The following is a 25067-nucleotide window of genomic DNA, read 5'->3' as shown; positions in this document are numbered from 1 at the left end:
GGCACCAGGTGGTGGATGTTGGCCTAGGCCATCTGTTTGAATCCTCTGGAGGGATTAAGTATTCTTGCTTTTCAGCTCTCCCAGAGCCCACAACCAGTGCTAGAATGAAACAGAGTGAAAGCTTTGCACAGACAAGTCCTGTGGATCAATCTTCAGTGCAGGATTTTGGGTAGCAAGGCTGGGAAAGTAAAAGAAGTGATGCTACTAGCAAAGGTTGTCAGTACTTGGTAAGAGCTTGGGAAAGTTCCCTTTTAGGACAACTCCCTGAGCCAGACAATCAGTAGGGCCACTGCAATGCTGGCTGGTAGATTCTGAAAGCTGTCATCTAAAAATGTAACTTTCTCAAATTCCCTTCTTGGCTGCTGGTCTGATGCAGACAGCCTGCTATGTTTCATTGTTCCACTCTTATAGGGAATGAAGTCATCTTTCCAGAAATGTGTCTGTATAATAATAACTCTCCACGCATGGGCATTGTAATGCTTGCAGTTATTTTACTAAGAGAGTATCAAAGTGACTAACTATCAGATACAAAGAAACACTGCATCCTCATCATCGTCAACAAGATGAGAACAATTTATATTGATCAGCTCTGCTGTAGAAAGTTTGGAAACAATGAAAAACTGTGTTGGTAGGCTGCTGTGGCCACAAGTGTCTGACTGATAACCCACCCCAGGAGTGTGTTTGGATGTACATTGGGTCGTTGGTATCCGCTGGGATTTAGTTCCAGGATCCCCTGTGGATACCAAAATCCATGGATGTTCAAGTCCCATTAAAGACAATAGCATAGTAAAATAATGTCTCTTATATAAAATGGCATTTATTTTTTGGAATATTTCAATCTGTGGATGTTTGAATCCATGGATAAAAAAAATCAGTGGATACGGAGGGCTGAGTGTATATTATGTTGTCTTAAGAGAAGCGTGAAGTCTTACACACTTTGGCTGAAATACACAAACAGACCACAGCAAGCAGAGAAACCTGGGAAAACTGAATCCAGGAAACAGTGTCTTTATGAAGTCATGAGCAGAACAAAATCCAGCTATAGTTTTCTGTGGGTTCTTCAGGCTGCATGGCTGCGTTCTGGAAGAATTTATTCCTTATGTTTTGCTTGCAATTTGGCTGGCATCTTCAGAGGGTGGTGGCATGGAAGTGTGTTGAGTATACAGTGGGCTCTCTTCATACACAGGGATCCATTCCGGATCCCCCCGCATATGGGGGAAAATGAGTAAGCTCAAACCCCATTGGTTGCAATGGGGAAGCACTTCCACATTTGGCGCACACACCATTAATCCCCTGGTGGCTTAACCTTCAGTGTAAGGTTAAAGCCGCGTATGGCACACCCGCATATGGCGCGGGCATACTCTATATACCTGTAGGGCCCTTGTTTGGGAGAAAGTGATTTTTTACATGTTAATGGTAGAGTTAGATTGTGTGTTGTACTGTGTTGAATGGCACAGCCTGGAGCTGTGTTGTGTGGGGCATATGTGAGGGGGATTTGTGTCTATTTAATTAGTAATCCATTTTTACGGGGAAACCCTTTGAACCTGGGTGGTATTCATTTCCTTGTGTTGAGTCTTGATGTTGGTGTTTTTCAGGACTGGTGGCCAAACTTTGTTTACTTTCAGTGTTTCTTATAAATAATCCAGCTAAATAATTCTCTAGTTAAATGCCATTATAAAAAACAAAAACACAGTGCCATACAATGGGAAATGTATCTGAGGACCATTAATGGGGCAGTAGGTAGAGATCCACCCAATTAGAGACTCACATTCCTACAGGGCATTCTGAAGCTGCCACAGGTAGCCCCAAACACCACAGGAAGACCCTGTCTTGATTGAATTCAGGCAGAAGTAAGTTGAAACAAATGTTCACCCACCCATAGTTGCTTCTATACCTCAGTGGCTCAGTGAATCTGCCCTGGGTCTCAATCTGGACTTTAAGAGAGTTATCCAAGGCATTAAGCCCCCCCCCCCACAAGTACCATGGACAGTTCATTTAAAGTTCTGTTGTTGTTGTTGTTGTTGTTGTTGTTGTTGTTGTTGTTGTGTGCCTTCAAGTCATTTCCGACTTATGGTGACCCTAAGGGGAACCTGGTGTGGGGTTTTCTTGGCATGTTTATTTCTGGGAGTTTGTCATTGCCATCCTCAGAGGCTGAGAGTGTGTGACCTACCCAGGGCCACCCAGTGGGTTGACATGCTGAGCTGGGATTCAAACTTTGGTCCCCAGAGTCATACCCCCATGCTCAAACCACTACACCACGCTGGCCCTCTAAAGTTCAGAGTATATCCTAAAAGAGTTTGACCACTCTGCTTATACTGAAGCCACCAGCTGGCATTGGCTGCTTCCCTCATTTTGCTTTGTTTTGTCCACAAGATGAATTTGCACGGACTGAGAGATCCTCATTTTCTTTCTGTTTACAGGCTTTAAAATGCTGTAGAAACCTAAGGCTTCACTTTTCCCCTGGCCCTTCTCCATCCAGCTTGATCTCTTACTGAAATCACTTTATCACCAAAAATCATTCTGATCACTGAAATCACCTTAATTGCCAAAATCACTTGTTTCAGTTTGCTAATGTCACTAGCTGGAATCTCTTTTAAGATGCTGAACTCAGGGGCATCACCAGAAAGATGCATTTGACTTCTTCTCCAGAATAACTGGTTCTGGCTGCTTCTCTCTCTGCTTCTGTTGGAGACTCACATGCTCTCCACCCCCCCCCCCCCCAGGTTTCCTTTCTTGCTGTAGCTGCAAGAGTTTCCTTGTACTTCATCCTCAGGAAGGATCCAACTGGATCACAGGAAAGGTATCCTTCAAGCCCTCTATTCTATCTTTTGGCAGCCATTTCCCTTCACAAAGAGACCCCAGACCTGTTCTTAGGGGAAGGGCTCAACACTAACAGGCAGGCTGTTATTAATTTTGCCTTCTTGCAGGTATTTACAGGGGGAGGGCAAATTATTTTTCTCATCCATTTTCACCAAAACACCCTTAAACAAAAAGACTTTTACAAGCACAGTGTGTACTTAGAGGTCTCCTCCACAGTTTCAGTGTAGCTTACTCTCAAGTAAGTGTGCATAGAACAGATTGCAAGCAACCTTTATTATTCTTAGGAAAACTCAATGACGACAGCTGTCTTAATATTTTGTAGGGCCAGAACAGACTGGCAAGAAAGAGTGGCTTGGAGCTGCTCCTACCGGAGGCAGATTGGGGCCACAGCAAACACATGCCATGACCCCACTCCTCCTTGAACCCGGCCCAAAAAGAAGTGGAAGAGATCTGCTCGTTTTTGGGCTGGGAAATGGGCACCTTTCCCAGATGGGCCATAACTCGAAGCTGGCTTCAAGATGCTCCGGCCACATGTGACGTATAAATGGCACACCGTTGCAGCACCATGAAGCCGCTTACATCTGGGAGGCCACCTGACTTCTGGGTGGCTTGGGAGTGTGTGGCATATAAACGCAGTGCTCCCAAGCCATCCAGATGGTGGTTTTAAAGGGCCATCTGTTCCAGCCCGTAGTGCTTGATCATTTAGTACACATTTGATGACATAAAAGTCTTGGTGGTCCAATTTTGTCATCTGATTTCAGAGTGGGGGATCAGCCTCTCCTCAGATTAGGTTTTTTTTTTGGGGGGGGGGTTGAGTCCCCCCCCAATTCAAGGTCTATGCCTACCCATGGCAATCTGAACTTCTTCTTTTTTTCTATCTGAATGTGTATATATGCAGGCATGCATGTACACACATGTGCTTGGGACTGCTGTCCTGGGGGTCAGCAAAGACCTGAAAAATAGCCAGTCATACCCCTTTAAACCAGTGAGAGGAAGAATGTAATTTCATGTTCAAAGCCCTGACCTTAGGACTGGAAGCTGATTTTTAAAAAACTTTTCAAAAACCATTTGGGCCTAAAACAGCTCATATCCTTTCAGTGGCCAACTCTAACCCCCTACTAGCTTTGGGAAGCATAATTGGCTGTTTTTGTGCTCAACATAGGTTTTCAAAAATGTACAGGCTGCTGAAGTGCAGATACCCACTGAAAGTGCCTTCTACTAAACTATTCCAACTGGCCTGCCTTCCCTTTTTGCCATAGTGACTTTGCACAGAGACTTACTACTGTGCACTGCTCACAGCTAAAAGCAAAACACTCTGAATTCTTTTTCTCCTCCCTGTCTCTCTCCGTTGCTCTTTCCATTTTTTCCTAGTAGAATCTCCTCCCTCTTTTTCCATGATTTTACATTACTCCAACTAGCTTGTTAGGCTACATGCAATTTTAGATATTGCATGTACTCCAAGAGCCCTCTTTCTTCATACAGAGGTCTGATGTGCACACAATGGCAGCTGGTGGCTTCTATGTCAGTTGGTATATGAATCCATTCAAGATTTTACACTAAACATTAAAGGAATCAAAATAGGTTCAGTACCATGAATAGCCCACATCAAGTTCAAAATAAAACCTGGAATGAATTCACTGCTCCTACTGACATGTGAACTATCAGGTTCATACTGATAGTTTGGTTCATCTTCTGTTTCTTGGGCATAGAACTGTTCCTTGCCTATAAACGAATTAATTCAATTTTTTTTATTTTTTTATTTTTTGCTAATTCCCAAAAATGATTGTATTTTATTTTTTTGGACATTAGATTAAAATTCCCTTACAAAACAGTATGTGGGAATCTGAGTTACTGGGACAAATCTGCTAATCCTGAGACATGCTACTGCCATGTTTAAAAGATCCCTTCCACACGTATGCCTCATGTATAAAATGTGTTTATACAAATGCAAGTAAGGACAGCCGAACTTTTTATTTATTATTTACTTTATTATTTTTATTGAATTTATAGCCTACAGTAATTTAAAACCATGGATAAAACACCTTTAAAACATATTTGAAAAGAAATGCGGCATACCACTTCACACACGCTTCTTTTTGCTGTTGTATGCCTTCAAGTCATTTCCAACTTATGATGATCTTGTCATGAGTTTTTTCTTGGCAGGATTTGTTCAGATATTATTTGCTTTTGCCTTCCTCTGAGGCTTGAAAGAGTGTGAGTTGCCTTAGGCCACCCAATGGATTTCCATGGCTGAGCAGGGATTCGAACCCTGTTCTCCAGAGTCATAGTCCAACGCTCAAATCATTACATTACACTGGCTCTCTCACACATGCAAGTACAGTACTACATAATTTAAATCTCAAAGGTCTGACTGAATAAGAAGGCCTTCACCTGTTGGTGGGAAGAGAGAAGGGAGGGGGCCAACCAAATTCTGCAGCTTAGAAGAAGCTATGGAGAAGGATCTCTCCTGTGTTCTCACCAAAGGTGTGTGAAGGTGGTGGGATGCAGAAAAATCTCCCCTGCAGATCTTAATCCTCAAGTGAAAGTGCTGCCTTCAAGTTTATCCTATGCCATATTCTCCTATTTTTTCCCCTCCAGTAAGGCAGAGAGAGAAAGCATTAAAAACAGGAGGCACCCTATTTAGGGCACATAATATAAGTCCCTAAATAAGGCAGTAAAGCAGTTTTCTATTTTGCTGAAAACATGTACATCTTAGGGCATGTGATTGTGATGTATAAGAAGTGTTATAAAATATGACACTTCATAAATTTATGAATAAATTGCTAATGGTGATGATGATACACTACAGGCACTGTACTTAGAAATAATAATAAAAAATTAAACATTATTTGTCTGTGTAAAAGACAGGGTGCAGGTTTGAATTTGAAGCCAAAACAAGATAAGAAGAAAGTGACACAGAAGTCAACTTCTCCAAGAAAGACCACATGTGAAGTCCCACAGCTGGACAAAGATCAGTAACAGAAGAAACAACATATAAAAGTGATAGCAAACCTAAACAGGAAGCCAGACTGGACATTTTGGACCTTCAGAAACATCTCCTTTGGAATGCAATTTTTTCAGATTTTCATTGGGTAAGAAACAGATAAGCAAATACTGTAACAACTATAAAAGCTGACAAACTGCAGCATGTAGTTGCCAATCTCATAGGCTGAACCAGAAAATACATGGTGCCTTCTGTGCTATTTGCAGTCTAGAGAATGGATAAGAATACTTTGAATTGACCACACTTATGAAATGCCAGTTTACAGATAAGAGTTAAAATGCTCTCTGAAACAATCATTATAGATAGGCTGAATTATTGGAAAAGCCAAAACACAGAAATACATGTAAATATTCAATATGTGAAGGGCATCTCCTCAACAATTGAATTGTATGATGGCAATGTACTACAAATATTGTAAAAATTGGTGGGTGTTTTTACCACTGAAGTGTGCTACCCGAGGCATTGTGCCATACACAGTACTTAGTATGAGAAATGCTCCTTATAAGAAGCAATGTGATTAGACTATGTAATGTCTCTGAAGAATAATGTACCTAGACTGGAAATGTCTGTGCGACTTGATGAACTTCCACAAGGTTTGTGTAACTGCATAAGCTAAATTGTTTTTCTTAATAAATATAGTAAATGAATTATAAAGTTGCATGCTGAATCTCCTATAACATACATTTCCTGAAAGTCCAAAGCTTAAAATATTCCTAAGGGGAATACTGATGTTCATTTGCCTACTAGATAATACAGTGGGCCCTTCCTTTATGTGGCGGATCTGTTCCGGACCCCCCCCCCCCCCGCATAAGGGAAAAAACATATATGCTCGAGCCCAATGAAAACAACGGGGTATGTCCCTGCAGTGTAGCATGTGCACCACAGCACACACGCCGTTGTTTTCCCTGCAGTGTAGCTTCAGCGTAAGGTGAAAGCCATGAATGGCACACCTGCGTATGGCACGCCCACATATAGCGCAACTGCACTGTACTGTTGTTTACTATGTTGGGAGTCCAGATGAACAAAATGATGAATTCTAAGGAACTCTCGTTAGATGCTAATTGACAAGAATAAGGGAAAGAATCTTCAATCCCTCTGCAAAGAAATAGGTATTAAAATAATTAACATTCAATACACCCGTTTAACCTGTGTAAACCTACAGTGCTATATAAATAGAGAATAATAATAATAATAATAATAATAATAATAATAATAACCTGTATTGCTTATTTAAAAGGCCACCTCTTCAGTGAATCTCCAGATGGAGAAATTATAGAATAGAAAGCACTTTAAAAGTAGTTAGCTACAGCTATAGATTAAAATCCCCAAAGTACTTACTGTTTTGTTGTTGCTGTTGTTAACTGCCCTCAGGTCAGTCTGACTCATGGTGACTCTGTGGATGAGATATGTTTACTTTCACATTTCTCAAAAGTAACCAAAACTGTTCTATTTTGTTACTTAAAAACAATAATAATCTGAATTCTACAAACTGCCAGCCTACAGTACAACACATTATCCACTCCTGTTCATCCCAACACTTGCAACAGAGTATGAGCCACTACTTGAACCATGCAGGGTTCCTCTTCCACCATGCAGTGAGGCCACATCTTATAAGTAACTAAAGTTACAATTAAATTGGAAAATGAGTTGTTATCCCTTGTTCAGTTACCACCATACTGTAATATAGTTACTTCAACTAATTACTTCTAGCTTCTAGAAATAGGAAATAGTTGACAAAATTAAACATGCTTCATCATCCATACCAAAAAGTTCAGCAACCTGAGCAATTTCATTTTTAGGCACTTTCTATCCCCATGATCCTATTAGCCTATTTCCTGTTAATATTGACTTTAGACTAGTGCTCATATTTATCCAGGTATGGATTATCTACAAAGTTGCAGCTTGACAAAACCCTCATTTTCTGAAATTATATTAGTGCTCCTGGGATTCAACTAGCAGATCACTGCCTTAGCTCAGGGATAAATAAAACTTGCAAAAGTTACTTTTTTGGATTCCACAGCATGGCCACTAGCTGGATGGGGGGATTCTGGGAACAGTAGTCCAAAAAAGTAACTGTTCTAAGCCCTAACATCAAGAGTGTGCCTAGGATAAATTAATGGCATAAGGAATACATATAGATTTTGTTTCATTGTTGACTCTGAGTCTCTGACAAAGTACTGTAAATCCTATTGCACTATAGTTTATGCCCAATATGCACAATTCTTCATTTCTGTTGGTCTAAGAAGCATGTATAGCTCCCTTTCTGCTACTCACAGCCTTTGAGTGCCACATGAGCCAAGAACACAACAATATGTCTAATAATTTTAAGTTGTTATTTGACATCAAATCAGCTTCAATTTATGGCAACCCTATGAATTAAACACCTCCATGGCCCCAGGCAGATCTTGAAAGCTCAAGGCAGTGGCAAGTACCAGTCTTTTAATCTGCTGTGGTAATCAAAGGCCTAAATTATTTTTAGTCCCAACTAATGCAGACCCAAAAATTAGATTTTTGTAATTTCAGCACTTAAGTAAACTCTTTTGATTCAATCGATCTATTTTAGTTGGGACTAACAATTGGATTTAAAGTGGAATTTCCTGAAAAAATTAAAATATGGCTGAATGAACTTCAATCTGGAGAAAGCACAGCAACCCTACAGAGAGAAAGGGAGAGAGAGAGAGAGAGAGAGAGAATGAATGGAGGACCCAAAGACTATCTAGGAGTGAAAGAGGTGAAGCTTGTCAGCTACAGCATATTCCATCTACCAACTATTTTACTACCTCAAAAATGAATGCCTCTTTGCAGGATTGAGGTCCAGCCAGCAATCTGCATTAGATTCCCCAGCTGGATTGGGTTAGCTCCCCACCTGGGAAATATAAATGGGACTACTGCAGGGTGGCTATTTCTGCTGCTTGCAGAAAAGAAAACCTTGCTTGCTTACAGACGCTTCTCTGTCCAGTCGAAAGCTTTCATGACCGGCATCCATAGTTTTTTGTGGATTTTTCGGGCTATGTGGCCATGTTCTAGAAGGGTTTCTTCCTGATGTTTAGCCAGCCACAGATGCTGGCGAAACATCAGGAAGAAACTCTTCTAGAACATGGCCACATAGCCTGAAAAACCCACAAAAAACTACTACTCTGTCCATATAAAAGATTATTTTTGTGAGCCAGGAAGATGCACTGCCCACAAAGATAGCTAGGTAATGGAACCCAGGGAGCAGCCATTTAAACTATACAGAGTACTAGGAGATATAGAAATGGGAGTCAGTTGCACTATCCTGGGGAGGGGGCATAGAGATTATGTTCAGGTGTTAGTCACTTTTAAATTGTTTTCAATCCCAAATAATCTGAATAGTCATGGCAGCAATCCCTTTGGGTTGAAAATGCTGCACTTAATGCCAGTTCAGTGAATGGTAAAATAGCAGACACATGACAACCATGGGTTTGTCCCAACTGGTATCTGGCCTTATGCTGCTGGGCACACTCTGGATGTTGAGTTCTGTACAGGAGGGGATTATGGTGATCTGGAAATGGAGGTGCTTTCTTTTCTGTTATGGACAGATACTTCTTAGTCAGGTTTAGACTTGCTGGGACCCAGAACCTCTGAAGGAGTGGTGGGGGGAGGTCCTTTATGATGGCTTGTTCCAGGACACTTAGGGATGAGGCATGCCTGATGGCTCTTGGGGAGTTTCCTGCTACCTTGATAGGTGATCCTGTCAAAGTCCTGGTTGATTTTTGGAATGGAGAATAACCAGGGCAGTTGATATGATCTCGCTTAAATGTCCCATCTCTTGGAACAGAGGTAAACTACCCCCTGGGTTTTCTAATGAGTTGGCAGCTTTGAAACAAACAAGACAGAGACTAGAGCAACAGTGGCAGAAAACTCAGTGAGTCCCACCAAAAACAGGCTAAAATAAAGGTGGCAGAAAAGGCTTTTCTTGCTAAAACCATTGCAGTTGCACCAAACTGTTCCGCTGAGTTGTTTAGAGTAGTCTGGAATCTGTTATGATCTGGTTCAGAGAATGTAAGCCACTCAGCAACTTGCTGTGAAGAACTTGCCCACCACTTCACAGATAATATTACTTGGATTTGCTCTGACTTCAAGGCCAAAGATGATACAGTTCTGATGGCTGTAACTTTGGCTGCTGCTTGTCCAGTGCTGATGGATCCTTTTCAATTTGTGAAGCCTGAGGATGTGGACAGGATCTTTGGAGACATGAGAGCTACCACATGTGTCTGGACCTTTGCCCTCCCTGGCTTATTAAACAGGCCAGAGGAGGACTGGTGAAATGCCTCCTTACTACAAGGCAGGGTTCCAACACACCTGAAGGAGGCTGCCAAAGACCTCTTGAAAAAAAACTTTTCCTGGATCCTACTATACTCGATAACTGTAGGCCAGTCTCTAACATTCAATTTTGGACAAGATCCTGGAGCATGTGGTAGCTTCTCAACTCAGGAGTTCCTGGATGAGACAGATTATCTAGATCCACGTCGATCTGGTTCAGACCTGGTTATGGGGTAGAAACAGCTTTGGTTGCCTTGGTGAATGACCTACGCAGGGAACTGGACAGTGGAACTGTGTCCCTGTTGGACCTCTCAGAGGCTTTCAGTACCATTGACCATGGTATCCTTCTGAGTTTCCTCTCTGGAATGGGATTTGGGGGACATTGTTATGCAGTGGATCGGGTATTTCTTGGAGAGGTGAACTCAGAAGGTGATGCTGGGGGACTCCTGTTTGATGTCCTGGCCATTGGCCTGTGGGATCCCTCAGGGTTCTGTTTTGTCCCCTATGCTCTTTTTAAACACTCACACCAGTGGTTCCCAAACTTTGGTCCTCCTGGTATTTCGGATTTGCACTCCCAAAAGCCCCGGGCAAGTTGGCCCTCTGTCAGGAATTCTGGGAGCTGATGTCTAAAACATCTGGAGGACCAAAATGTGGGAATCATTGATCTACATGAAAGCACTGGGTGAGATTGTCTGGAGTTTTGGAGTCAGGTGTCAGCAGTATGCTGATGATACTCAGCTCTGTCACTCCTTTCCACCTAATTCCAAGGAAGTTGTTCCTGTCCTAAACTGGTGTATGGCAGCTGTAATGCCCTGAATGAAGGCAAACAAATTGAAACTTATTCCAGACAAGACAGATCAACTGAAAAACAGATCTAAAAATAGGGATTAATTTTGTGTTAGATGGGGTTATACACTCCCCCTGAAAACTCAGGCTCACTGTTTGGGGGGTACTCCAAAATGCAACTCTGAGCCTGGAGCCCAGGTATCAGCAGTGTCCAAGAGTGCTTTTGAACAGCTAGTGATCAAAATGTGCCCATTCTTGGAGAAATCATACCTGGCCACAGAGGTACATGCCTTGGTTACATCCCATTTGGATTACTGTAATGTGCTCTACATGGGGCTGCCTTTGAAAAGTTATCAGAAATGTTGCACAAAGAGCTGCAGTCGGGTTGTTAACTGAAGATGGCTACAGGGAGCATGCAACTCCCTTGTTGCAACTGGTTGCTGGTCTATTTCCGGACACAATTCAAAGTGCTTGTTTTGGCCTATAAAGCCTCAACATTAGGAATAACTTCCTGACAGTAAGGGCTGTTCGACAGTGGAACACACTCCCTCAGAGTATAGTGGAGTCTCCTTCCTTGGAGGTCTTTAAGCAGAGGTTAGATGGCCATCTGTCGGGGATGCTTTGATTTGGATTTCCTGCATGGCAGGGGTTGGACTGGATGACCTGTGCGGTCTCTTCCAACTCTTTGATTCTATGATTCTATTCTATATGGCTTGGGTCCAGGTTATTTGAAGGATTGTATCTCCCTTTATGGGGAAGTACTGACTCAGTGGTTAACAGTACAGTGCAGGTTGGCAGTTCAAAACCCAAGTGCTGTGTGATGCAGTGAATGCCTCTCACTAGTCCCAGCTTCTGCCAACCTAACAATTCAAAAGCATGTAAATGTCCAAGTAGATAAATAGGTACCATTTTGGTGGAAAGGTAACTGCGTTCTGTGCAGTCATGCTGGCTGTATGATCACAGAGTCATCATTGATGCTAGCTCTTTGACTTAGGCCTGTTACAGACTGCCAAAATAAAGCTGCTTCGGGTCTCTTTGGAGGTATGCTGTTTAAATTATGCATGCATCGTAAGAATCCGGAAGCTGCACCAAAGCTGCCCTCCAGTGCTTAGGAATGGAGTGTGGCTTTGGCGCGAGCTCCAGACTCGTAGGACCCATGCATCATTTAAACAGCATACCTCCAAAGAGACCTGCTTTATTTTGGCAGTCTGTAACAGGCCTTAGTAATGCAGATAAGCACTGTTCCCTACAGTCTGACACAACTAGACAAACTTGTCAAAGGGGAAGCCTTCACCTTTTTAGCTCCCTTTATGAGCCCACTGGAGCACTGAGATCATCTGGAGAGGCCCTTCTCTCTGTCCCACCCTCCTCTTAGTCTTATTTGGTGGGAAAAAGAGAGAGGGGCTTCTTGGTAGCTGCTCCCAGGCTCTGGAACACCTTCCTTAGAGAGGCCAGGATGGCCCCATCCCTGCTCTTCTTTCAGGAGCAGGGACAAATATTTCTGTACCTGATGAGGGTTAGGCTTTCAAATGCTGCACAAGTCAGAAGTCAAGGTTTGGATCAAGTTTTTAAAACATTTCAGTATATATATATATATATATATATATATATATAATAAAATATTTACAAAACATATATACATTGAACTAAACAAACACAAATATGAATACATATCAAATTATATACATACCAACACAAAAGAACAAACAAAAAAGACAGGGGAAAAAAGAAAGAACAGATGAACATTTATCCTAATAAAACAGCCAAGTTCCATCTTATCCCCAAAGCTTAAAATGGATAAGATATAAGAAGAGTAGATAACAGTCAGGGCTTTATAAAGTCATTAAAGTGAGATTGGTAAGTAAGGAAATAAATTATCATGATTGGATGAATCGGAAGAGCAACTATGATGATCTGCGAAATCACAAAGCCAAAATACATAGTAGTTATATGTGTTAGCTAAGGAACACATTTTAATATTTTTAATGTGTAATCGTTTCAATTTTTACAATTGTTTTTATACTTTTGACATTTTTTGTAATTTCTAAAAAATTGTAGAGTTTGAAATTTGATGTTAATGCCCTTGAGTCCCTATATTGGGAGAAACCATAGAAGTAAATACAATACTAAATAATAGTTTTTACACTGTTTACAATCTATATGTAAATCAGAACACATACATTTCTTCTTGGGTTTGTAAGTGACTGTTGGGCGGCTACTATCACACGTCCCAGTGCTAGGAACCTAAATAAACCCATATGCTAAACATACAAATAAACAAATACAGTGGGCCCTTGGAATCAGCTGAGGTTTGGTTCCAGGACCAAAATCCATCCCATTAAATACAATGGCATAGTAAAATGGGCTATGAGCTTTATATAAGGATACTCCTTACATAAATGGCAAATCAAGGTTTGCTTTTTGGAATTTATAATATATATATATATATATATATATATAGTATTTTCAAACCATCAATGGATGAATCTGTGGATAAAGAATTTGTGGATAGGGAGAGGTGATTGTACCAGGAAAGTGTTTGGTTTTGAACAACATGCGAGGTTAAGAATTTGCATTTTAAGGGAGTTTGAACCCAACATGTGAAGTCAAAGGCTTTCATGGCCAACATCCATAGTTTTTTGTGGGTTTCGGGGGACTATGTGGCCATGTAAGAAGCCAGCCACAGATGCTGGGGAAACATCAGGAATAAACTCTTCCAGAACACGGCCACATAGCCCAAAGAAACCACAATTCTTTTTGAACCCAACACTTTGTGCTTGGCTGACACAACTCTTCTGTGTGCTTCTTGCACAAGTGTGCAGCAGGCATTCTGTTACCTGGAAATACTTTCAAAAGACAGCTGTTCTTTTTTGCAGCCAGTGCCTTTCCCTTTCGTCTTATATTCCATGCCACCAACTGAGGAGGGAGGGAGGAAATAATTCTCATTTAAAACTTGAGTTTCCACAGCAGACTGACTTGCTCTGACTGCAGCCCCTTTTTTGAATGTTGCCTTCCTTAGGAAGCCTGAGTAACCACAGGGAAAAAAGCCCAGATTAAATCAAGGCGAGTACAAAAGCTCCAGGGCTGTATCTCTTTCTTGGCAGACTGGGGTGCGGAGGGGGAAGGAAGGAAGGAAAGAGGGGGAAAAGAAAGACAGGGAGAGAGGGGGAAAAGGGAGGTAAGGGGGGAAAGGAAGAAAAAAAGGCAGGAAGGGAAAGGAAGAAGGGAAAAAAGACAGGAAGGAAGGGGAAAGGAGGGAAGGAGGGGATGGAAGGGAAGAGAGGAAGGAAGGAAGGGAAGGCAAGGAAGGAAGGAAGGAAGCAAGGAGAGAAAGAAGGAAGGAAGGAAGGAAGGGGAAAAGATGAAGAAAGGGAAAAGGAAGAAAGGAAGGAAAAAAGAAGGCAGGAAGGAAGGGGGAAAATGGAAGGAAGATGAAAGGAAGGAAAAAGGCAGGAAGAAAGGGAAAAGGAGGAAGGAAGGAAGAAAAGGGAGGGGGAAAAGGAAGAAAGGAAAAGGAAAAAAGACAGGCAGCAAGGAAGGGAAAAGAGGAAGGATGGAGGAAGGAAGGGAAGAAGGAAAGGAAAAAAGGAGAAAGGAAAGAAGGGAAGGTAGGGAAAAAGGAAGGAGGGGGAAAGGGGAAGAAAGATGGAAGGGAGGGAGAAGGAAGGAAGGAAGGGAACAGGAAGGAAGGAGAAAGGAAGATGGAAGGAAAGAAGAAGGAAGTAAGGGAGGAAAGAGTGGAATGGAAGGAAAGAAGGCGAAGCGGGTTTCCCCCAAGTGCCAGGAAGCAGCAGCCACAGAGGGGCCTTTGGGGAGGGAGGCTGTGGTGGTGAGCCTTCCCTCTGGGCGGGAGCTCCCTCTGCGTCCAGGACACTGACCTAGCCTTTAATTGTTTGGGGCTAGGCATGTCAGGGGGAGGGGCGTCGCTTGTTTATTGGAACAGCAGGGCGAGGGAGGGAGGGAGGGAGGGAGGGGGCCCTGCTCTTGCTCTCTCTCTCTCTCTCTCTCTGTTGTGTGTTTTTAAAGCAACCCAGGCGAACAGTTTCTAGTCCCCCCGAAGGATGTATCCAAAGAGGGAGCCAATGGGCGCTTCCGCAGCTTTTCCAGCTCGGTCTTTTTTAAAGGGACAGGAGCAGCAGCAAAAGGTGCTCGAAAGAGGGCTTTTTTTAAAGGGAAAGAGGGCCATTTAAAAAATGGACAATTACAAGTTTTTGGGGAAAGGCTTTGAGAACCAGATGCACCGCTTTATTCTCCCTCTCTTCCTTCCCCCGGAATCTGGGCCCAGAGGGTTTGCAGTCTTGGTTTTCCGCCCCAAAAAGGGTCTTAACTTTTGGAAAGTTTTTGCAGTTGCAAACAATGGATGTCCTCCATCCAAAGTGGCAGCAAATGGAGGACATGACCCAACAATGCAAGCTGTAAACACTCAAATATAAGCCCTGAGCCATGCTCAGAGATGGAGGGCAGAAGGGCATGGGGTGGAGGACGCGTCCTGGAAAAGGAGGACAGCCTGGTGACTCTGGCAGGGAATGGGGAGTTGGAAGAGCCTTTCTCGGGTTTTGCAAAGCTCTTGTCCATCTCCCTTTTGCTAGAGGCAGCCTGGTGTAGCGGTCTTCAGCCTACAGGGCTAGGCCTCTGGAGACCTGGGTTCGAACCCTGACTCAGCCATGGAAGCCCACCGAGGTGACCTTGGCCAAGAAGCCACACTCTCTCAGCCTCAGGGGAAGGCAATGGCGAACCTTCTCTGAACAAATCTTGACAAGAAAACCCCAGGATGGGTTTGGCTTAGGGGCGCCATGAGCTGGAAAGGACTTGAAGGCACACAACAACTGCACGGCAGAGAAAATTCGGTTTGATACCACTCTAACTCCCAGGACTCCAGGCTATGGCATTCTGGGAAGTGTAGCATGATGGGGCACCTATCCTATCCTGGGGTTTTGTTCAGAGGGGGGTATGCCATGGCCATCCTCTGAGGCTGAGAGAGTGTGACTTCTTGCCCAAGGTCACCCAGTGGCTTTTCATGGCTGAGCCAGGATTCGAACCCAGTGCCTAAGAAGACTCAAACCACTGCTACGCCAGGCTGGCTCTCTCGCTAACAAAAATGCCTTGGGGATGGTGGTGGTGTCAAACCCAGTCCCCCGAGTGGTTAACCTGCTTGAAAAGGCCAGGGAGAGAGAGGGGACTCGGGTAGTGGTTTGAGTGTTGGACTACGACTCTGGAGACCAGGGTTCGAATCCTTGGCTGTGGAGACCCACTGGGCGAGCAGGTCACACTCTCTCAGCCTCAGGTCACACTCTCTCAGCCCCATGGCAAGCAAAGAACCCTATCATAGGGGTCACCTATAAAGGACTCGGAGGCGCCCAACAACATGCAGAACCTGGGTTAAGGAGAGAGAGAGAGAGAGAGAGAGAGAGAGAGAGAGAGAGAGAGAGAGAGAGAGAGAGAGAGAGAGCAGGCAGCTCAGCCTTGGAGGAGAATTCCCCCCTCCCTCCCTCCCTCCCTCATGGAGGGGGAGGGATGCTTTTAAGGAGGCACCGCAGCGGGGCCCTGCCTCCCCGTCCGCTTCTTCCCGGCCTCCCCCTTAAGGCGGCTGTGGGCGGGGCGTCCCTCCCCCTCCCGGGCCTCCGATTGGCCGGCGATGTATCCATTGTGGAACGTTGACGCCCGCCGCGTTCTACCCCGAGTGTCGCCACGTTCGGTTGAGCCGGGAGCAGCCGCGGTGGCGGCAGAAGCAGAAGCAGCAGCAAGAGAAGCAGCAGAGGAAGAATCAGCAGCAGCAGCAGCAGCAGCGGAGCAGGAGCAGGAGCAGGAGGAGGAGGAGGAGGATGGGGTCGCGGCCGGGGCCGGGGCTTTGACAGCTGCCAGGGAACCCGAGAGAGCGGGAGAGTGAAAGGAAGCCCAGAAGCAGCGGAAGCATCAGAAGCAGCATCGGATTCAAGATCCCCTCTGCCTGCCTGCCTGCCTTCCTCTCCGCGGACCATGTTCGCCAAAGGCAAAGGCTCGGCGGTGCCCTCGGATGGGCAGGCGCGGGAAAAGTAAGTCCTGGAGAGGCTGAGAGAGTGTAGCCGCCCATCGCCTCCCTCGCCCCCCAAAGACCCCCATCCTCAGAGGGAGCCGGAGCGGAAGGAGGGAGCCTTGCCTTGCCTGCCACCTCCTTTTGTCTGGCGAGGGGAAGGGGCCAGGCTTTGTCCAGGCAGGGGCTACTATTGCTCCTATTACTCCTCCTCCTCCTGCTGCTGCTGCTACTACAAGCCCTCCACCGACTTGGCTGGGAAGAGTTTGCAAGTTCTTGAGGGGGGCTGGTTTAGTGGGAGAAGAGTTTCTGTCGGTGGGTGTGCTTCTTCCACACACACAACACACACAAGCTGTTCTTTTGGGGGGGTTGGAGAAAACATACCCCCCCCCTCAACACACACTCCAAAAAGGCATCTCTCTGTTGGCAGAAAACTATGGAGGGGTAGATGAGTAAAAAGGCTGGGGCTGCTGTTGGGTCCTATGCCTGAAGAAAGTTGCATTGTGGTTTCCTGCAGGGAATAAAGGAGACCAGTTTCTCTTTGGAGCTGGGAGTCTGTGTGTGTTGTGTATATATGATGATACACACGTATGTATATATATGTGTGTGTGTAAATATATTTATACACACACATTTACACATTTATAGACACGTTTGCACACACATATATGCATGTTTATAGGCATATATATATATATATGCACATGCATATACATGGACACATACAGACATGCATGTATACTTATATGTACACACATATACACAGTGTGTATATATTTTTATAGGCACACATACCCATATATATGTTTGTATGCACACACATACGTAAGCACATATATACATACACACACATATATACACATATGGATATGTATACACACATATATGCATATGTACACACATACACACACATACGCATATGTACACACACATACACATATGTACACACACATACACATATGTACACACACATACACATATGTACACACATGCGTATATGTATGTATTGATGGGGGAACAACTCATTTCTCTCAGCCCTGAAACCAGGAAGGAAGTGATTTTTCTTCTGGGCCTTGGTCTCCCCCCAAAAGAAGGTTCAGTCCCACTTCTTTGGGGCACTTCCACAAAGTCCTCCCACTCTGGAGCCCTTCCACTCTTGCTCTGCCTCTACCACATTTCTTCCCTGTTCTTATACTTTTCCCTTTTTGCAGGCTAGCTTTGTACGTCTACGAATACTTGCTGCACGTAGGAGCACAGAAATCAGCACAGACCTTTTTATCAGAGGTGAGTGACTTCTGTTTACTTTGCGACCCCCTTTTGTGATAGCCTTTGTTTTCAGAAGCAGGCACCGGTCGTGGCCTCCATTTTGAATTTTTTATCACCTTTTGCCATGTTTATTGCTGGCCGGCCTCTCTGGGTCTGTTTGGGGAGAGGGGAGGTATCTCCAGGAGGGAAGGGGGAAAGCATCTTTTCCCAACCGGCATGTAATCTAACCTACTGGCATCCTTTGCTCTTTGCAGATCCGGTGGGAAAAAAACATCACACTAGGAGAACCTCCTGGGTTTTTACATTCGTGGTGGTGGTAAGTGGGCTCCTTCATTTTTCTTTCCTCCCTCAGTATCAAACTTCTTTACAGAACTGACTGCAGGTGGGGGGAAATGTCCCCGGTAAAAGTTTGGGTTTCTGTGTTGCTTAAATGGATGTAATTGTAGTGTGCGGTTGTCCCTTCATCCTAGTCTTGGTACAGATGAACACAGATCGGAGAGGAAAAAAGTACTGGAGAAGAGTTCTTGAGAGGAGTTGTGTAATTTTTGTTTCGTTTTTGGAACTCTGCTTCAGCCATAAAACCAGATTTTACTTGCTCTCCTCCATTTTCACAAAGAGACAAGTTTTTGACTTCTTTAAGGGTGGTGAATTTTAGGAGGGTTATGATTTGGGCTTTTTAAAAAAGGTTTAGACAAGAAGATGCATGGAACGTGTATATGTGTGTAAAATGCATCTTTTCATTACCAGCTTTGTTGATGTTGAGGTGCAAATGTGGCAGATGAGATATGGGACTGATATTTTGTAGAGAAGTCGGTCTGATTGTGGAGTGTTTATTGGGAATAAAGTTGTTTGCCTTCTGCATGGATCTTGATAAGTCTTATAGGTATTGATAAATTTTTTGTAAGTTTTAAAGAAAGGTTGGTTACTTTTTCTTAAACTTGCTCATAGGCTGCTTATCAGTGGTACACACAATGAGGCTTTCTTTTGTCATATGTGTTTCTGGTGTAGATAGTCTGGTAGAGAAGTTCAACATGCGTGGAGCACCTTTCTCATTGGTAACACATTACTGGATGATGGGAACATTTCCTGCAACATAGTTCATTACCTGCATGTATTCAGTCCCATTGATTCAGAGAGGACCTGCATTCACATAGCTCCATTATTGTGTGTCCTCATTCTTTGTTAGCTCAGAACATGACACTTTTAGCAACTCATGGCGTATGATGCAGACTTGGTACCTAAGGATTGATGTCTAGGTTGTGATGGTGAGTTAAAGAACACTTAGGCAGGCAGTTCAGTTTTGTGGTGAGGCTGGTTGGGTAGCAGTTTAAACTGAGAAGTTTGGTACCACCCAGATTTTGAGGGTTGCTTTGTTCTGAAACTGTACAGCAGGAAAGTTTAGTGAAGACTTTCCTTTCTCTTCTGGGGTGTACTAAGATGGTTTGTTGCTTAATCCATAGACCATTGCAAACTCCTGGGGTGTTGTTTGAAGCAACAGTTATGGAAAAATGTTCTTTGCCTGTTGCCACATTTAAATGCTGTTGGATTGTTTGCTAGTTTGTTGCATAGCTGGGTTTTTTGCATGGCATGCCATCCCTGCTGCACAGAATGCAAAGTCAAGAAGGAAAATTATGTAGTAGCACATAAAACCTTTGATATTTATAAACACCACATAGGAGCAATTTAATCCTCCTCCTCTACTCTTACTTGAATTCCAGCAGAATCTGTAGTCACTTATTTTTTGTGTTTATACTCTTTTCCCCAGGAACTTATGGTTCCTTGAGAACGCATAGTTTCCATCCCCATCCCACCTCCTTTTTATCCTGTGAGATACATTAAGCTAGGAGTTAGTGAGTGGCTCAGGGCCACCCAGTGAATTTCATGATTAAATGGTGATTTGAACTCAGGTCTCTATGGTACTAGTAATACTCTAAGGAGTTTACCACACTGGAATATTTCCAAGTTTGCAGAAATGACTCTTGTTTATGTGCAGGTTCCACTGTGAATCTTACTGAGGGGCTTTTGTAATGGTGATTCATATATATGTGCAAACATCCAAGAAAGAAGATGAAATCAATGTTGTATTGACAGTATGGCATTTAATGTCAAACTGAAACAGCTCTAATGGATTGCGCTCTGGTTTTAGGAGATAGCTACATATGTGGAAGGGAATGTGTGCAGGTTGAATAGAGAACATGAATCAGACACATTCGGTTCTGCTGGGATGATGATTGAAAGTACAGCTGAATGTACAGTAGCCTGTGAGATCTAAACATAAAGTTCTGTTTCAGCAGAGAGACAAAAATATTAGTATGGTCAAAGTGTGGCATAATGACTATAACTTTCTGATGGTTGGGGAGGAAAGATGTTCCATTTCAACTGGAGTGGAGATCTTTTGTTAAAATCCATACACTGAAATTGTTGTTTTTTTGTCTCTAAATACTGTATATATTTTGCCTAATTTTAATTCAGTTTTGTTGGAGAGAAAAAAATCTCAGGAGGAACAGAAGTGAGATATTTAATGTTCCCAAATCAAAGATTAAATTTTATGAGCAATCCTTGTGTTACTGATTTGTTGGAATGATTAGACTCATTTAATTGTATGTATGTTATAGATTGTACTTAAAACAATTTGCTTCTGTTCTTCTTTTCTCTTGCTGTACAGTGTATTTTGGGACCTTTACTGTGCAGCTCCTGAAAGGCGAGATACTTGTGAACACTCAAGTGAAGCAAAAGCCTTTCATGATTACGTGAGTAACAAATTTTCAAACCCTGTTGATTATAAACTTGTATTGCTACAGCATGCCAAAGCGAGTGCCACCGGGTGTGAGGAGAAAACAGCATTGCTACTGCTTGGTTTGAATAATATTTTATAAAGTTGTAGCTATGTGCATCTAGTTCAGATACTTATCTTGAGTACTCTAAGGTGGTGCATATTGATCTAGTTACATAGTCATGCATCTTCCTTGTGGCACACCGGATAAGGAGAGTGAAGGAGGTGCAGTGATGATATTTATCTCGTTGAAATCTCATTTGCAAACTTTCTGACATAAGTAAATGGCTGTATTTGAATATGGAATGCTCTTTAGAAAGAGAATATAATCTTACAAGCTCTCTAAAGCATGCATATATTAGAGAATTTGTCAGAAGGTTGCTGTTCAATGCTACCCTGTGCATGTAAGAACCATTGTGTTCAGTGGGGCTTATACCCAGGTAAGTGTGCATAGAACTGCAGCCTTAGAAAGTCAATAGCCTTGGTTCAAAATATCGATACAGTTGTATTCCTTTAAATGCAATGTGGGTTTTGTGATTTCTTTTAATAAGAGAAGTGCACGCAAGGGTGAAATTATTTTTACCAAGCATAGATGTTGCATGCAGAGATTGATGTCCTGATTTTGCTTTTTTCCTTATGCAAAACAGGAAATGGTTTATCCCCCAAATTAAAACTTGGGGTCCTGAAGTGAGATAACAGGTGTGTACAAGTTGAGCATCTGTAGGTTTCTTCATGGTACAGAATAAAATGTTTTTCAGAGTAACCTTAGAATTACAAGCCCCAAGGAGGATAATGTTAGAAGCTTTTTCCAGTGACCCTATCCTGGTAAAGGGGATATTGCCCCAAGCTAACTGTACTGTAGTGTTCTGGATAAACTTTGACTTGTCAACTTCTTTGATGCATAGACTCTTGACTTTTGTGTGATGGCAGAGCAGTCATTCCCAGGAGCATGGGGATTTTGATACTTTGTAAAAGGAAAGATGTATTGTCCTTTCAAAAAATAAAAAACAGTCATGAAGTATGTGGTGAAAGTCAGTTTTTTAAAGTATATGATCATACCACTATCTGTACTACTTCTTCACAGTCTTAGTCTGACAAGGAATTGTAAAAAGTAGAAGCTGCAAAGTATAAAAAAATCCTCCTGGTTCTTGTCCAAGGCAACATTGAAATGAAGTTCAGAATAATATGCGGAACAAAAGATTGGTGCATGTTCGGTAAACGAGTTGAGTAGCTTGTTTAAAAGTATACTTTTTGGAAAGAAGTGCCATTGGTTTTAATACCATGTTCTCAAGACAAGGCTGGGAGAGAGGCTAAGGCCCATCTGAAATGATCAGGGCAAAAGTGGACTCATCAAAACACCTAGGTAATTCAGCTCCATTAGGAATTGTCAGTCCAAAGCATATGAAATTATCAATATTTTACTATTGCTTTTGGTGGTATTGAGATTGATGCCACCTTGTATTGGAGGAGGAGGAGGAGGAGAATTGTTTTACTGCAGTTTACCTTGTGATTTCATTATTTTAGAGAAAAAACCCATACCTCTCAAGTAGTCAGAACTGTTAATATTGACTTGCTTGCCAGCTTTGATTCCCCCTCTTGCCTTTAAACCATTCCCTGAGTCTCTTCTTAGACCTAATTGATTAAGTTGTAATAATTGTGCAAGCTACTTCCCGCCACTCTAACCCTACTAGCTTTGTGGCCCTGTGATAACATTTGTAGTGTTGCTGTTTCTCCATGGTTTCTTCTTAACTCACCTTCTAAGGAAGGAGTTTCCTGGGGGGTGGAAGGAACTGCAAGACTCCTTTAAGCCATCCTGGCTTATCAGGATGGGTGTTACCTACCGGGTGTGAGATCTAGAGAAGTAGCTCCATTGTTATTCTGTGTCTTCCTGATGCAATCATATGTGGAATGTGGAACTGTTTCCTGGGGGCAAAAATTGGCAGACAATTGGGCACTTATTTGATTTTCTATCTTCTGTTTGACCAAGATTATTCTGACCCTGTAAGCTTATGTGCAGCCATGGGAGCTTCCAGATCCCATAAAAATTGCCAGGCAAAAGCCCCAAAGCCTTGACTGGATCATTGTTACACCTTTAAATGCTGCCCAAATTATCCTTTCTTTTTCAAAAATTGACAGAAAATGGACTGAAACGACAACCCCCCCCCCAAAAAAAGTAACTTTCTCATTTTCCTGTCTCTGTGATTGGAACAGGGAGTGATCTTCCCACATCCTCCAGGGGTATGGGCTCAATGATGATATAGTCCTCACCTGGCAAGGTTGTACAGCTATTCAGTTGCTGCTGAAGGAAAAGGGAGGAGGGGGAATCCAATGATTCTGGTGTGTTACTTTACTCATTGGTGTTGAGCACTTGGTTTTGTGCACAAAAAAAGTATATGCTGTGTGACAGCAGGCATTACAGGATGGATCCATTTTTAAAAAATAGAGATTGTGCTTAGCCCTTGTTTCTGAAGCCTTTGCAACTGTCCTAGTTTGCAGCTATTCCCCATAGAGCTCCATTGATTTAGAACAATGGTCCCCAAATGGTGCCCTTTAAGAGATTTTGGACTTCAGCTCCCAGAAGCCTCAGCCAACTTGGCCAATAGTCTGGGATCCTGGGAGCTAAAGTCCAAAATCTCTTAAAAGGCACCGTTTGGGGACCACTGATTTAGAAGGAGAAATGTAAAATATTTATTTATCTATATATTTTATCTCACTTTTTAGACAGATCTTTCTCCCCATGGCTCATATCAATAAAAATGTACAAAATTAAATTAAAATCAGCAAGATGCACCCAAGATGGTGACTGGGTTGAAAAATGGCAGAGTGGGTAGATCAGTTTGACAATGCCAGAACAAAGTAATGAACCATTTGGAGTTACTTATCTGTTCATTTGCAGAGTGCCCAGTTTCTTTTTGCTATTGTTCTTGTTTAGATTAAAGTTATGAACTGCCTGGTGGTAGTCAAAATCTGTAGTACCCAAAACTGTTGTTAAGAGTGTCATATGTAGAATGTAAACCACACACACAGCTTTAAATACAACTTTGTTGTTTTAATTTTAAATATAAATAAATAAGGATCTGGCATGTTGTTGCTGTTGTTTTGAGAGCCATCATAGTGTAATGGCTTGAGTGCTGGACTATTGCACTGGTGATCAGGGTTCAAATCCCTGCTCTTTGCAATCCGGATGGAAACCCACTGGGTAACCCTGGGCAAGTCAGACTCTTTCAACCTTAAAGGATGGCAAAGGCAAGCCCCCTCTGAACAAACCTTACCAAGAAAACCTCATGATAGGTTTGCCTTATGGTGTCCATAAATTGGAAATGACTTCAAGGCATGCAACAACAGCAGCGGCAATGTTTTCTTTTGTTTGGCTACTAATTTTAAGATCCACTATTTGGTGGCATTGCAGCTATCTTGTTGTCTTAGTCTTCTGGTCCATGGCAGAAGCCAGAGCATCCTTTCTAACAATTCTCCAGTATTATTCCTGTCAGCAGAGGAGAAGGCAAGCTTCCTATGTCTGTTTAGAGCTTTGGGAAATTGCTTTTGAGGACTGTAATTCCGAGCATCCCAAAGATAGCACTACCTCTGCTGTCTGGAGGATTCTGTGATATGTAGTTTTAAAAAACACAGCTTTGCCATGTTCTGTATCTCCTTGTTCTAAGGTTGATGCTTGAAGCTAGTGGGGTTCCAGCTGCAATAGTGTTCTTCCTGGGAGGGAGAAATTGAAACATCTCTAAATCCCATAACTGTGCATGTTTGGGTCTTGGACAGACAGACTGCAAATAGGGATGCGGTTGGGGAGAAGAAACTCTGTCCTGATGCTCTGGTCCCAGTGTTAGTTCTAGGAACCAAGTCCCCCCTCCCCCATCTCTTCTTAGGAAAGTTGTTGGGGTTAATACTTTATTTTCTCTAATGAATGATTGTGAATTATTGAGGAGGGTCAGTGTGGTGTAATGGTTGAGCATTAGACTAGGACACTGGGAGACCAGGGTTCGAATCCCATCTTGGCCATGAAGCCCACTGGGTGACCCTGAGCAAGTCACATTCTCTCAGCCTCAGAGGATGGCAATGGCAAACCTCATCTGAATAAATCTTGCCAAGAATACCCCATTATAGGTTCGCCT

General features: G+C 43.0%; 2 protein-coding genes across 5 annotated transcripts in view; one reads left to right on the top strand and one right to left on the bottom strand.

The window, feature by feature from the left end:
• ACOT11 (acyl-CoA thioesterase 11) overlaps positions 1–13816 on the bottom strand; it is a 204615-nt gene extending 190799 nt beyond the window's left edge. The window contains exons 1-2 of the mRNA XM_089515215.1: positions 13732–13816; positions 7163–7217 (exon numbers count right to left, since the gene is read on the bottom strand). The gene's annotated coding sequence lies outside the window, so the exon portion shown is untranslated. The remainder of the gene's footprint in view (positions 1–7162; positions 7218–13731) is intronic.
• A 2876-nt stretch (positions 13817–16692) lies between these two features.
• SSBP3 (single stranded DNA binding protein 3) overlaps positions 16693–25067 on the top strand; it is a 197425-nt gene continuing 189050 nt past the window's right edge. For all 4 annotated transcript variants that reach the window (XM_089515214.1, XM_089515213.1, XM_089515212.1 and 1 more), the window contains exons 1-4: positions 16693–16926; positions 18116–18188; positions 18425–18486; positions 20836–20920. In XM_089515214.1, coding sequence (XP_089371340.1) covers positions 16871–16926; positions 18116–18188; positions 18425–18486; positions 20836–20920 — 276 coding nt within the window. In that variant the 5' untranslated portion in view covers positions 16693–16870. The remainder of the gene's footprint in view (positions 16927–18115; positions 18189–18424; positions 18487–20835; positions 20921–25067) is intronic.

This window comes from Sceloporus occidentalis, unplaced genomic scaffold (genome assembly GCF_023333645.1).
Source record: "Sceloporus occidentalis isolate IW3139 unplaced genomic scaffold, rSceOcc1.0.p SCAF_3, whole genome shotgun sequence".
In the NCBI taxonomy this organism is placed as follows: Eukaryota; Metazoa; Chordata; class Lepidosauria; order Squamata; family Phrynosomatidae; genus Sceloporus; species Sceloporus occidentalis.
The sequence above is the reverse complement of the archived record's forward strand: the minus strand, read 5'-3'. Positions and strand labels throughout refer to the sequence as shown.